The sequence below is a fragment of the Mercenaria mercenaria genome, chromosome 9 (genome assembly GCF_021730395.1).
Source record: "Mercenaria mercenaria strain notata chromosome 9, MADL_Memer_1, whole genome shotgun sequence".
Taxonomy (NCBI): Eukaryota; Metazoa; Mollusca; class Bivalvia; order Venerida; family Veneridae; genus Mercenaria; species Mercenaria mercenaria.
Window position 1 is genome coordinate 83,183,440 of NC_069369.1, and position 14,818 is coordinate 83,198,257.

Below are 14,818 nucleotides of genomic sequence, written 5' to 3' on the forward strand. Positions count from 1 at the left end.
GGTATCTACCCATGCCTGAAATGATACCCAAAGTGGTGACTGTGGTCTTCCACCTCCACCACAAGCTGGGAAGTGGCCTGTAGTTTTGTCAGTGTGATGCTAAACTGAACAAAAAACATTAATGCTTTAATTTTTGACAGATTGTGCAGTCGGGATCCTCATCAATTATTTCTTCGCCTCGAGTCGCAGGTTCGGGAATTTGTGATAGAAATGAAAGTGAAACTGCTGAAACAATTAAGTACAGGCTTCAAGACTCCTCCACAAGCCAAGAAGTTTATATCTCTTATGTTAGAGGAATATGCTCATTTATGCAAAGTTGCTCGCAAAATGGCTGGTCTTTTGAAAGAATTGGTAAGTATAAAGAAGAGGATGAAGGCTGTAGAAAAAGAGATGATTTAGAATGATTTTTACTTGTGATGAATTTCAAAACATAGTTTCAATCTAACACAGTGCATATCTGTTAAAGGTATAATCAGAAAATCTGCAGGTTAAAAGATTGGCAGTGTATATTATGAAATCATGAATACTTTGGGGGACTAATTTTTGTGTACATTGTGGCTGAATTGGTCTACAAAATTTAATTCCTACAAAATCATTATGTGTTGAATTGACAAATTCTTGCTCCCCCAAATACCATGAAATTTCATTCCAATGAATATTAATAATTTTACAGTAATTGTAAAAAAGAGAAAGGCATTTAGTTAAACTAGACATAAACTGTCAGCCAGTCACCATAGCAAAAAAAAATTTATCTGTATCTGTAGGGTATACGACGCAGAACCACTTCTGGTATAAGGCGTTGGGGTGAGTGGGGTCGTTCAGTAACGATGTGTGAGAGCTGTTTTAAAGCTTTATCATCTGGAATTGTAGAAATTCTAGTTTAAAATTTCCTTTTCCCTGAGTTATTATTCCTACATTAATAGTTAAAGTTATGTGTAAATCTTTTTGTATTATCTTAATTTCTTGTTGTTGTTTTTTTTTCAGCAAAATCACTTGAAACGATTCAAGGTTACGTGGGACCTTCATAACAAGCATTTATTTCAGTCCATTGTCTTCTCAGAACCTTCCATCAAAAACAGCCTAAACCTGCTCATCTCACAACTGAGGTACGGTTAACTTGCCTATATGTTTACTTTCTAGACAGAAGGCTGCCAGCTTAGCTCTGTAGGGAGAGCCCAGATCTAGGGATTGCGGGGTCGTGAGTTAGATCCCCGGGCGACACATATGTTCTCTGTGACAATTTGACAGAAGACGTTGTGTCTGAAATCATTCGTCCTCCACCTCTGATTCATGTGGGGCAGGTGGCAGTTACTTGCGGAGAACAGGTTTATACTGGTACAGAATCCTGGAACACTGGTTAGGTTAACTGCCCGCAGTTTCATAACTGAAATACTGTTTTATAGGTGTAAGTTTAAAACTTCAGTTGAGAATAGAGATACCGTGGAATATTTTACTTTTCTTAGGTTTAAAATCAGACAGTTTTGGCCAAAACGCCATTTTCAGATTCCAACTATAATAGATCGAAATTTTGTATTTAACTGTTTGTGAATGTCAATAACAAAAAAAAAGTTCAGTATGCAGTAAATTTCTTGAAGTTAATTGTGTAATCATGCATCCCATTGATATCTCTATGGTTACAGACTCGGTGCTGCATCAAAGGAGTCGTATACTGAAGATACATATCCTAACCTGCTGCATCGATATCTCAAGTTCGAGGACGAGATGTCGGTAATCAACGTTGTGTGGCGAGACTGTCATCAACTTATAGAATCTTATAATGAAGAACAGGTACTAATCCTAAAAACTTACTTTGTGCTGATACAACACGTCTTTATGTTAATAAAAAACAAAACGTTTATTTAAGAAGTCTTTGGCTGTTTCAGATTTCTTTTATTACCCGACCTTGAAGTTATCCCTGAAAGAAAGTGCAGATTTCATTGAAAATTTTACAGGTTAATGATTTTGAGTACCAAGCACTATGATCAGCCTTTGGTGTAAAAATATGTTTTTAAACAGTGTATATATTTCTTGATATGAATGAGGTTTGTGTCAGTTCTTGTGCTTTAACATTTATCTGTTAGTACTGACTTATAATGGTTAGAAAATTCAAAGGCTAGTGAAAGATGATAATGAAATACTGTGTCCAGAACATTTTTGAAAAGAAAAAGACATATCAAAAAGAAATGAAACAGGAAAGTCTTCTTGTAAAATAAATTTTTTGTGGCATCATGTAGACATTAATTTAGAATGAGTATGACTGTATAAAGTAAGTGTGATGTACTCTTACTTTCAGTCTGCATTAAAGTTAAAGCAGAAGATGTTACGAGAGGACTGGGAATTTTTCAAAACTCAACGTAAGCTGCTCGAACAACAAGTGTCCAAGAACCCAAAAGCCTCACTTTCTCATAAGTATGAACATTATTATTTACTTTAAGTAGTGATTATTGTTGCAGGTTTAAATATAAAAAAGATGATTCAGTACCTGTGAAAAGTTACTGTGGTACCTGAATTTGAAGAGGTTAATTTCTGAATGTTTGGAAGTTGTATGACATGTTTTGAACAAAAGTTGCACAGCGCATACTGTGAAATCATAACCATTATACCCCAAGATAAAAAGAGGGCTATACTGGAGTATTGGATGTCAGTCTGATGGTTTGGCTCGTCTGTCCTCTATGTCGGCTCCATATCTTCTTAACCACTGGGAAGATATTCATAAAACTAATGGGTTACCAACATAAATCGTTTATGTAACAAACTAATATTTCAATATACGTATTATGTAATTGAAATAGTTGTGTGTCATAGAATATCCACAATATATGGCTAGCTTGGGAAACATGTAGGACTATTTATAGCAATCAGAATACTTCCATTAGCAGTTATTTCACAAAGATGGGCAGTTAGAGAATAATAGGAAATAAATCCCTAGTGAAATGTTGTGATTTTACAGTATATATTGTATTTTCAGCCTTGAAGCTCAGTTTACAGAGACAATGAGGTTGATGCTTCAAGGTAACAAACCATCACAAGATGAACTCACTTGTCCAAGGTGCAATAGAAAAAGGTATGTGTTAAACCAGACTATTGTAATCTGTTGACTGATCATGAGAGAAAAACCGATATTGTAGAATAATGCTTCAGGTCTATCGAAATCTGTTTAAATGATTTTATATAGAGGATATTACATGAGTGTCTTTTCATATTGAATTTATTAAACGAATTGAATAAAATGATAAAATGCTGAGCATTTTATCATTTTATTCAACAAATTTAATAAATTCAATGTGGAAAGTGATAAATGTAATATTCTTTTTATCACATGCTAGCTTTTCCTGTGTAAACATCAAAAATTCTTTCTTTTACTATATAAACAAGTCAATTTGACCAACTATAAACGATGTCGACGTCAAAGCTTTATTACACTAGTGTATTATCATTTTTAGCTCGACTATTCAAAGAATAGGGGAGCTATCCTATTCGCCCCGGCATCGGCTTGAGCATCACACAAATGTTAAAGTTTGCGTACCACCCCAAATATTTTCAAAGTCCATTGAGATACTGCTTTCATATTTTGCATACTTGTTTACCATCATGACCCCAGGGTTCTCGCCAGGCTATTATCGCTTGTCGCGTGCGACATGTCCTCAGACTTTGAGTTGTATATTCGACATCCCTTATTTCCCCCGTCATCCCTTAATTACCGAAGCGACATGTCATAAAATCATCCCAATAAACACCCCGATTAATCCGATAGTGTATTCGAAAAGCTTCCACATGCTTACCCGATAGTTTAGGTAAAGCGATGTCAGTTAAGATAACTGATAAACCAATGACAGCTTCCTATGTGGAACGTGTGATGTAAATTTCATCGTAGCTCCTCCTTTAAATCATGAACCCAGTCTGTAAAAAGGAGGAGGCAACTCTATCAAGCATTTTGACTGAATTAAGGCCCCTTTTCAACTTAGAATATGATTATTGTAATGTTAAAGTTTTACTCATTGCTTATATTATACCATCAATCACTGAGAATAGTCGAGCGCGCTATCCACTGACAGCTCCTGTTAAGTAATGGCTTTATTACACTCCCACAAGATCAGACATGATAAATATTATTTCTAGATACAAACATTGAATTTTAACAGTTCTGACAAGGTAATATATGTAAAAAAAAGCTTGTCTATTATTTACATCAGATTTTCCTTCTTGAGTAATGTCTGTTTATGAAGGTATGTTTCGACATGTCAATTTCTCAATAGTTTTATCTACTGGTATGATGTTTTTCAGGTGCCCTTGTGATGAATGTACTATAACACACATGATCACCTGTGGAATAATCAACCCTGACGTGCTTGACAGTTCAACAGCTCCAAATCCTCTTACATCGCACCACAATGCAAACTTTATGCACGATCCAAATCGTTATCGGATTGACGTCAGTCCTCCATCCATGTCAAGCACGACGTCAAGCAGTGGTTCATCTAGTCCCATCATGGTGGATCCAGAGCGTCTCAATCTGCCTTTCCAAGATGATAGTAATAGGTTTGTAGATGGAGAATTATATCTTAAGTTTATTTCACCCTGTTTTCTCAGTAGGTGAAATGCAGTAAGTCCTCCCAGTATCTAAATTGGCTAGGAGTTATCTCCCCTGGGGGCAGATTTCGTAGGAAATATTCCCATATTTACCAGAAGGGATGCTCGAGTGTAAATTTCCAGGGTAGGGAGATTTTCAGGGAGGGGGATATTTACTGTTACACCGGGCTAGACTATAAGGATCTGATATGACTGCCGGACATTTCACCTGCCAGAGGGACTGCAGGGAATGTGGAACCAAGTGCTAGTGCCAGTCTATGCTGTTGGGAGGATTGGGAAAATTGACAGCATCGGCAGGCAGACATACAAGATCGTTTTATTTGCCTGTCATGGTACAAGGTGTTTTAAATTATGACGTCAGTAAACTCAAGTATTTCCTGGCAAATATATTATATATATATGTATATAGTTTTTGGTTGCATGATACGATTTATACTACTGATGTCACTGAAGTGAATGATATTTAGTATTGTTTACTTTTCCCACTAAGGAGGCAAGAAATAAATTCTCTTGTTAGTCCTTCTAATCTGTTTCATGTAGGGAAGTTGTCACTTACAGGTAAATACTAGTATAAAATCGAGGGGCAGCCAAAGCATTAAATCCAGAAAGAGAAACCTGGGGTGTGATAAACCCATAATGTGATTAATCTTTGACATTGTAAACTTTCTGATATGATAAACCTGTTAGAGTGAAGTACTCTAATAATTGTCTTGATGTGAGGCCTAACCATTCATGAAAGAATGACTGTAGGGTCAGTAGTAGAATACTTGTGACCTGTAGTTTGAAAACTCGTTTTTTTTTTTGGAACTTTTAACAGACTGTGTCAATACTGAATTATGACAGTTAAGAAATGCAGACTTTGAACAAATAAACTCTACTACAGTGCAGGTAACTTGACTGCATGTCTTACCTGTACATGTAAATTGTACTGGCTGTATTTGACTTGATTTTCATTTTGCTATTTTATCATCATCTTGTAAATGTTTTGTTAACAATTTTGTTCTCTTCTGTTTATAGAAATGAGGATGAGATCCAAGAAGAGATAGACAATCAGTCATCGGATAATGATGATGAAGATGATGAGGGGGTTGATGATGATGACGATGATGATGATGCTGATGATGCTGACAATGAGGAAGAGGCAGATGCAACAGACAAGGACGAGTCAAACATCAATGATCTGCCTCTGACGGTATGTTTGTTTATGAAAGAAATTTTAAAAGAATTTCCTCTGGGCCCTCACCAAACATTTTTCAGCTGTCTTGTAGTTCAGAATATATAATTTAGGATAATATATGGAAAAATTGTGTTTAAATTTTATTAATACACAAAAAAGAGGTTTTACGTCCCCCAAATAATTTCACGAGGGCATAGCCTTTGTGAATAATTCTGGTGGCGTCAGTCTCAGATTTATGTGGGAAAGTTGTGAGATAGTTGCAGAGAAGATCTAAGTACTAGCAGGGAAACCAACAACACTGGTTATGTCAATTGACCTCTGAATGTACTGAAGATAGGATCATTGTTGTATCTGGTTTATTTTGCAGTTACATATATTATATTAATGAAAATAAAACCATCATGAATATTATTAATCTATAGTAAATGTGAAACAATGTAAAACCCAGCTAAAATGCACATACCTTGAAGTCCTTGAACTAGATGATAGTCCTTGAAAAGGACTTAAACACTAAAAGAATAAAAAAGGACTTGAATTTTGAAAAATTCTGCTTGAATTTTACCCAAAATATCTTGAAAACAATCTGTAATAAACTTGTCCAGTGGAAAGAATGTATTTTAAAAAGGAAGCTTTGTTAGAAATTACTTGTATGCCTTTGGAGAGACAAGTAACATAATAAAATGCATGTTTTTCATGGTGTGATAGAGGTTGCTGGTACACTTGTGTTTCAGGGTATGATAGAAATTATTAGACTAAGTATACCTTTGGGGAGAAATGTAACATGATGTAAAATGTATATGTTTCAGGGTATGGTAGAGATTACTGGTATACCACAACTATCTCTCGAGGAAGAAATGAGGAGACAGGACTTCGGCAAGGTTGAAAGCTGTAACTGTGATCATTGTGTCTCTCAGGCCAAACTCGAACAAGTGGTGAGAACTTTTATTGCACATTCTGCTGTGAAATAAATTTAAAAAATGTTTGAAGATAAGGCCAGTAATGGAAATTATAGATTGACAGCACTTCTCTTTCATGCAAAGAAATTGTCCGTGATATGTTGAGGTTGAGAAGAAAACACAGTTACTGATGATCTGTTCAATGTAAATAGCAAGACTGTAACCACTGATAAACTTGTGACCACCTGTTCTAGCAGCTGACATTTTTTTCATTGCACAAAATCTTCCTAAAATCTTAAGGTGAATGTTTGTTTTTCATTTCAGATGAAGCCGGAGGACAACCAGTGCCAGTGTCATGTTTGTCTTCAACAACAGGGAAAGGCAATCTCAACAACTCTACCCCAGCATATCCCGCCCATTGTGCCCCGCCCCGGGGAGCTACATCTTTATCCCCATATTCATGGCTCCACGGGGCTGCACACTCTGGGTAGGGGAGGAGGACACGTCAGACCTATCTTACAACCCAACTTGTACGATCTTCACCTTCCAAATCAGCGCCACAAGTCAATTATACAACAGACGAAGGTGCCTATTAAATTGGACTTTGATTCTCCTGAGGGTATAAACGACCATATTTACCATGCCTACGGTGACTGGGACAACACTACATACGATCCACGTTTGCTCCTAGGTTCGGGGAAGTTTGACAGCGAACTATTACCGCCTCCTCCGTTCTCCAGTCCGTACACGTCCACCTTGCTGACGGAACCTCTCAACCTGCCTGGGATGTTTAGTACATCGTCATCACTGCCAACGTCAGCAACATCAAGTGCTTTTGTGTCGACGTTTGCCAACCATACCTCGTCAGCGGCTGCCACTCAGGCGGCAACTAAAATAACTGATAACCTCTCTGTACTGACCACTAAGGAGTCGCTTGGAGAGCAGTTGGCAAACAAACATAACCAGTGCTCAAACCAGACCACTCCTGCCCCCAACCACAATCCTCCCTGCTCCAGACCTGCAACTTTAGGGGGCAATAATGCACCCAAGGTTCCAGAGAAGGGGCATAGTCAGCATTGTAAGAAGCACAACAACACTCGGGGGAATGCAAAATCTGGTAAGCAAATTATTAATTTCTATTACAGAATATAGTTTTAGCATTGGTATTTTTAGTTAAATCCTATATTTTTCTATTCCCAAAGGGAAAAATTGATATAAAACTTCGTAATATCTACAAAGAAGGTACATTAAAATATGACCAGGTCTGTGTCACTTTATGCCTAGCAGAAATTACTGTGTTTTCTAAACACGTGTTGCCATTTCTGTTTCAATCTTTCAAGTGAATGTATAAGTTTGTACGACGTACCGGCCAATGTTGTTTCTAATCCATAACATAAAAACTATCATCTGTTTTGTGGATTTGGCAGTATTTTGAAATCCATTATGTTAAAAAATTGCCATTTTGGAAGGAATCAAGAAATTGCTTGAAAAAAAAAACCAAATAATTTCAGTGTATTTACAAAAATACTCTACATATTTTAGGTTCAGCACCTTCCCACAACCATAACAATAATCAGATGAAGATGCCAGAGATGTTACAGACGAAGGAGGGACGTCAGATGTTTCAGCAGTATGCCAACTCTCTCAAACAACAGTCAAACCAGAACAACCATCCATGTACCCATGCTAATAATAACAACAACAACAACACTAGTAAAGTTGCTAACCACCTTGGCACCTTGCGTGAACCTCACCAGGGTAACAGCAGTACAGGCCCTTGTCCTAATTCCATGCAGCTGCCGACCTCGGTGAACAACGTAAGCGTTGGCACGTCAACTGTATGTACGGAACCAGACTGTGATGGTAACCATGACAATGACAGCTTCGATGATAATTGTTCAGAGAAGAGTTCATCAACTTCCAATTCAACAAGTCAGAAAGAGGGCAAATACTGTGATTGTTGCTACTGTGAATTCTTCGGTCATGGAAATGTAAGTTTAAACAGCCGATCATAATAAAGAAAGATTAAAGGTGATTTAAGTGTAGGTCTTTTTTCAGTCAGCTTCTTGAATTAACCAGTATTATAACAAATTATAAGATGCATTATTGAGCCTAGTGGGGTAGAGTGTTTGAAACAATATGGGGGACAATTTTTCCCCATTTAAAATCTGTGAAGAAATTTCATTGAACAATAAGTAGTATTGCAGGGAAGCTTTCAGTTTGTGCGGAGAAAGTATTTATGAAATGTTCAGACCCTTGGTTGAAGAAATATAAAACCAATAAAATATAGATTTGGGTGGTTTTCAAAATAATGAAGCAAAAGTGTGACATAGGGGTTGAAAATTCAAACCTATTTCTTATGGTGGTCACCTATTTTTTATGATAGCAAATACTTCAAATTTCAAGAAAATAACTTTGGGAAAGTGTTGAGAAATACCAATAAGAAAATATTTCAGCCTTTAATTCGAAAGTTCAGCGAATTTCCAGTAAGATGGGTGATAAATGCTGCAGTGTTTTATGACAAGGAAATATGTATAACAGTAATTTTTTCAACATATACAATAAGTAATAGGTGTATGTGCATGGTTTGAAACTTATTTAATCAAATGTTTGTGGACATTGGTTTTTAAAATCACCCTTTCTGCACAAATCTGACATGAAAATAAAATTTTACCTAGATTGTTGTTGCTGAATGAAAAATAATTAATATATTATTATAAAACCTATTTTTTTCTCGCATTTTGCATGTTTATAAATCACATGCCAAATTTCAAGAATGTCCAGTAATTTTAATTTCTAAAATTGTCAACTCAAAATTGAGTTGTTTTACAGATGCACAGGGGACACATACTGAAAATAAGTGTAATATTCATTCATTATTAGTTTTCTGTTCATAAAAAGACTAATGGTGATCAACTTAAGACAAATCCTATCAAACAATTAAGTTTATTCCACAAAATAACTACAAAACTGAAAATTTTCACTACAAAAACATGAAAATTCAACAGCATGTAATGCTTTAAATGAAAAATAAGTGACTTTAAACATAACTAACACATTGAAATCATTTAGTTTACATGGACTGCTTATTCAGAGTAGAAAAATTACAAAATGCCATGCATGGTAAAATGGAATAGAAAAATTCATACATACTTTATAATGTTACTAAGAAGGTGCACAGGGGACAAATTGCAGCAAAATATATTTTTATAGATATTGTTCATAGTAAGTAAAATTCTTTGAACTACACAATATTCACTAGTGAACATTTACATATGTAGGTAAACTTAAGAGCTTAAGAAGCAATAAAATTGATTTTTCCACTTTTTAACTTGAAAACTGGCAACTTCAGAAAAAATGCAAACAATGAATTTTAATTTGTCCAGGATTTCTTATATAAATGCTAAATTATCAAGTAATGCCTAAATTTTGTGTACACACTGCTAAGAATATAGAACTGCCACCACATATTACAGTAATGCTATGATAATTGATGAATGTCAAAAAAGGGTGCACAGGGGACATCACTTTTGGCTTTGTGAATGTTTAACAGTCCTTAATATGTGAAGTTGAAAGCTGCTTTTGTATCCATTGTAACTCCCTTTCAAGGATAATAAAGTGAAAACCCATTTTATTTAAAGAATAAAAGAAATCTGACACTTAACAACTGAAAAGGTGCACAGGGGACATTTTTGGGTGTATAGACATTCATCAAGATTCTGAGAAAATTGATTTATTAAACAAAAAATTCATATGGTGTCTTCACAGCTGAAAGGATAAAGATCTTAGAAAAACATTAGGACTTAAGAAAAGTAATGGGGTTATGAAATTGTAGTGTTCAACATTTAAATTAAGTGTTTTTTCACTATTTTTTGTGAAGGGGGTTCCATCACAAGATGTGAAATATTGGTAAGAATAAGATGTAGTTAATGAAAAAAAGTATTTTGCTTTAAATGTGCAGAGTTTAAGTTACATAAAAAAGCCAAAGCTGTAACAATAAAGCTTGGTTTGAAAAAGTAAAACACAGTTGAAAACTATCCTTCATGTAAAATGTCACACTTTTTTGGGTGCACAGGGGACAAAATTAGCTATATAATTTAATATAACTTTAAAACTGCTTGAGCCATTAAGCTGAAATTGCACACATTTATTGACTACACTGATTTGGATATAATTTGCCCAAAAACACATTATAAAACTGAACTGAATTAAAGTAAGGTGAGAGAGAAGAAAAAGCTTCATTATTTTGAAAACCACCCATTTGATGATTTACCTACCTTTTGTCACAATGTTCTTGATGTGGTAATTGGAGAGTTATTTGGAGAAGGCGGCTTTCACTTTCATAGAACTTGTAAAAGGAACTTAATTAAGTCTGTGAAAGATATAAGAATAGGAAAAGATTTAAATCTGAGCTATATATAGGTATTAACATTCCTTTAAAATTGTAAAAACAAATTAACAAACCTGTAGGAGAGTCAGGTGTTAAGTTTTGATTTCCAAGTAGTACTGTTTGAAATGTGAAGGGTGACCAGTAGGACCATATAAACAATGGTTTATAGATGTAATAAATGTTATAAATATTGTGTTTATTTAGCCTCCAATGGCCCCAACAAGTAAGAACTATGCAGAAATGAGGGACAAGCTACGATTACGGCTCAAGAAAAAGGTAGAAGTACGTTCATTTCTATATTTACTTTGAAAGGCACATTCAAAGATTTCTTAATGTGAAGGTGATAGGTTAAGATGTTTGATACTTGTACAAGTTTGACAAGTCGGCTACTAGCAGGACATTTATTCGATGTGGTTCTACCATTGGACATCTTGGAAACAAGTAAATGACAGAGATGATAGTTTATGTTCATGGATTTGGTGTACAACAGTTTATTAAATGAAATACAGTTGAAACTCGGTATCTCAAACTCCATGGGATGGAGAGTTTTACTTTGAGATAACCAAAATTCAACTTAAAAATGGTATTTTGTGAACGTGATTACAGGGCGGGACTTGAAAATATCTTTTGAGATGAGTTCGAGATACCATGTTTCAACTGTAGTTTTATTTCAATTTCTTACACTTAGTTCGTAGATCTCAACCAAAGTGACTTCAGTAATAGAAATAGAAAATTTATGCAAGTTTAAGTCTGGTCTTTACTGAAATACTTAATTGTTATATATGTGAAGAGCATGAGTATGAAGTGTCGTGGATTTGTTGTACTGCACATTCATATTTCAACAGACTGAAACAAAGACGGATGAGCAGCCTCCTGTCAGTTTAAAGTGCACTGGACATTTCTCGCAAGGGAAGCCGGCACCTGTTCTCTTGCCTCCCACCTCCACCCCACCTCCTAGTCAGTCTGAGGATCCACTAGAAACTAAGGGTCTGGATGAGTTGATCAAGTTTATCAATGGTACTGAGGAAGAGGATAAAAAGCCTTTGAGTGCTAAGGCAGCAAAACGTGCTAGACAGAAACAGAGAAAGGTAAACTAATTGTTCTGTGTTAGGGAGTGGATGTAGCAGATATTCTGCCCTGAAAGTTGATTCTGTGTTTTAGGGAGTGGATTAACAAGTAAAAAAAAAAATGTTGGGAGGTCATGTAACAGGCATTCATCCGCTAAGGTTAATTATATATTTCAGGGAGGTGATGTACCACATGTTCAGCCCCTAAAGTTGATTGTTTTTGGGAGGGTGTGTAACAGACATTTAGTCCCTAAAGGTTGATTCTGTGGTTTGGGAGGTGATGTACCAGATATTCAGCTTCAAAAGTTAACGACATTGTGTCTGAAATCATTAGTCCTCCACCTCTGATAATTCATGTGGGGAAGTTGGTAGTTACTTGCGGAGAACAGGTTTGTACTGGTACAGAATCCAGGAACACTGGTTAGGTTAACTGCCCGCTGTTACATGACTGAAATACTGTTAAAAAACGGCGTTAAACCCAAAACAAACAAACAAACAAACAAATCAAAAGTTGATTCTATATTTGGGGGAGGATTTGTGGCCAAGTAGTTATGGTCTCTTGCTTACACGCTTTGAATGCAAAATTCTTCATATGGGGAAGAAGTCCAGGTGGCTTATGAAAGGCCTGTGGTTTTACCAGGGTGCCAGCTCTGGTATGTAACAGTGCCAGGCATGGCACCTGGGGACTTCTTGCACCAAGTTTCTATATTACCTGCATTGTGTCGGTGTGACTCTAAATCCAAGAAAAAGAAGTAAATTTGGAGAGTGGATGTATTCAGCCCCTAAAGTTACTAGTCAAATATTTTTTGTGTGGAACGAAAAAGTTATACTAGATCAGTGATTTTTTTCAGTTTTGGGGGAAGGGGGTCGGTGCCCTTTGGAGGGGGAAAAATACGACGTAAAACTAAGAAAAGGGGAATTTTCATTTGTATGTAAATAAACTATAGTTTCAAGTTTATTGATAAATTCAGGGCCCATAAGAACATTGTGACATGACATATCATGCATATAACACAATGTAGCATATCAATACCAAATATCTGAATAAATTTTTCAAATGTAGAGGATAAGACATCCATTAGACTACCAAAATTTACAGCAGACATCTGGTCCCTTCCTAAACAAGTCGGTGAGTGGCCGTTTTTTTTTTTTTATTTCTGTCAAATTCTGACATTTGCAGTCACTGTTACATTTGACCTGTCACAATAAAAAACAAACTGTAAAAAAAATTGCGTTGGACTAGTCCCTTCCCAAAGCATAAAATCAAATCCTGACTGACTAGAAGATGGAAAACTCAACACTACCCGGCCAAACAAATAGCATGCAAATCATTTACAGACTATCATTCAACAGCGTTGTTGTGCAGAATAATAAAGCGCTTCGATGATACTGATTTATCAAGGGAAGTTACTCCAAACGGTGTCGATGTAAACAAAACGCGAGATACCGCGGTGAACTGTTTTCTATATGAAAATAAATAAAATAAACTAGTGAATTATGATTTAATTAATTGGCATTTTATTTTTTATTTTCGGAGGGGAATTTTAGGCATCGGAAAGGGGAAAAAAACATACTATTTCGAGGGGGGAATGGGGCCGAATTTCGCCGAATATTTTGGTGAAAAAAAACGCTGTAGATCTTTTTAGCAGAATAATTGAAATGTACTAAATTTAATAAAACTGTTATATAATATTGCTAAATAACAGGTTTATCTTGATGGCCTCATTTTAGAAGCTTATTTAGACACAGAAAGGCTTGATTGTGGCTAGGAGCACTTGCACTGATGAGCAGTTGCAGATATATACCTATTACTGATTGAATGATAACGTCTAAACTTTATCTATGAACATCTTGAAGTCGAAACAAGTAAGCTTTATTTAGGATCTTTCTGAAGTCTGAGCGTAAATTTATGTACATTGTAAAGTCTAGGGTTCACTTATAAACCTTCCAAAGCCTAAACTTTAGTCATTGATATTCTAGTCAAAACATTATTTCAGGCCGAGGAGAAGGCAAGACAGGAGGCGGAGCAACTTAGAAAGGAACAGGAGCGAGAGAGAAAGTTAAAGATAGAGGAGGAGCAGCGTAGACAAGCAGAGGAAGCTGAGAGGCGGAAGAATGAGGCGATGACAAAGAAACAACGGAAACAGGCGGCAAAACGGGCAAAGTCTTCCAGTAATAGTCCGACACCACCACCTGCCAACAGTAAGGGAAACCCAGCTGATAAAAGCACTAACAATAATGCTGATCAGCTCAGTAAGGTACGACGGTTATTACTTCATGTCAGAAATAATCTAGGCCTCATTAAAGTTCCATGAAGCTTTTAATTTTCTTGTAAAAACAGATTAGAGATGTTATGCATAATAACATGGTTAGAAAAGCACTACTTTGAATACTACAGTTAGAACAGTAAAGGGAGATCATCAATAAAACTGAAGGACTTAACAAGATACTAATATATTTTATGTTCATAAAAAGAAATGTAGTAGTCACATTATAAACAAAGACATTATGAGCTTTTAAGCTGTTTTTCATTTGCTATGTCTAAGGTATGGAGTCAAACAGATTTAGCCTTTGTACTTCAGCTTTCGGTGATTCGCAAATATTTCCGCTAGCCAATTGTCTGGAATTGGCAGTTTACAAACTTTTCGACAGGCGATTATATCGACTTGCACAGTAATAACAATTTTATTCTCACTTG

The 14,818-nt window shown here is 35.8% G+C and overlaps 1 protein-coding gene across 4 annotated transcripts in view; it reads left to right on the top strand.

Moving 5' to 3' along the window:
- LOC123547606 (protein FAM193A-like) overlaps nucleotides 1-14,818 on the top strand; it is a 64,308-nt gene that overhangs the window by 42,786 nt on the left and 6,704 nt on the right. For 3 of the 4 annotated variants that reach the window (XM_045334853.2, XM_045334854.2, XM_045334856.2), the window contains exons 7-19: nucleotides 141-351; nucleotides 985-1,106; nucleotides 1,641-1,788; nucleotides 2,294-2,409; nucleotides 2,969-3,064; nucleotides 4,285-4,539; nucleotides 5,608-5,782; nucleotides 6,574-6,699; nucleotides 6,988-7,780; nucleotides 8,206-8,654; nucleotides 11,258-11,335; nucleotides 11,899-12,141; nucleotides 14,118-14,378. In XM_045334853.2, the coding sequence (XP_045190788.2) occupies nucleotides 141-351; nucleotides 985-1,106; nucleotides 1,641-1,788; nucleotides 2,294-2,409; nucleotides 2,969-3,064; nucleotides 4,285-4,539; nucleotides 5,608-5,782; nucleotides 6,574-6,699; nucleotides 6,988-7,780; nucleotides 8,206-8,654; nucleotides 11,258-11,335; nucleotides 11,899-12,141; nucleotides 14,118-14,378 (3,073 nt within the window). The remainder of the gene's footprint in view (nucleotides 1-140; nucleotides 352-984; nucleotides 1,107-1,640; nucleotides 1,789-2,293; nucleotides 2,410-2,968; nucleotides 3,065-4,284; nucleotides 4,540-5,607; nucleotides 5,783-6,573; nucleotides 6,700-6,987; nucleotides 7,781-8,205; nucleotides 8,655-11,257; nucleotides 11,336-11,898; nucleotides 12,142-14,117; nucleotides 14,379-14,818) is intronic. The other variant, XM_045334855.2, reaches the window with a different exon arrangement.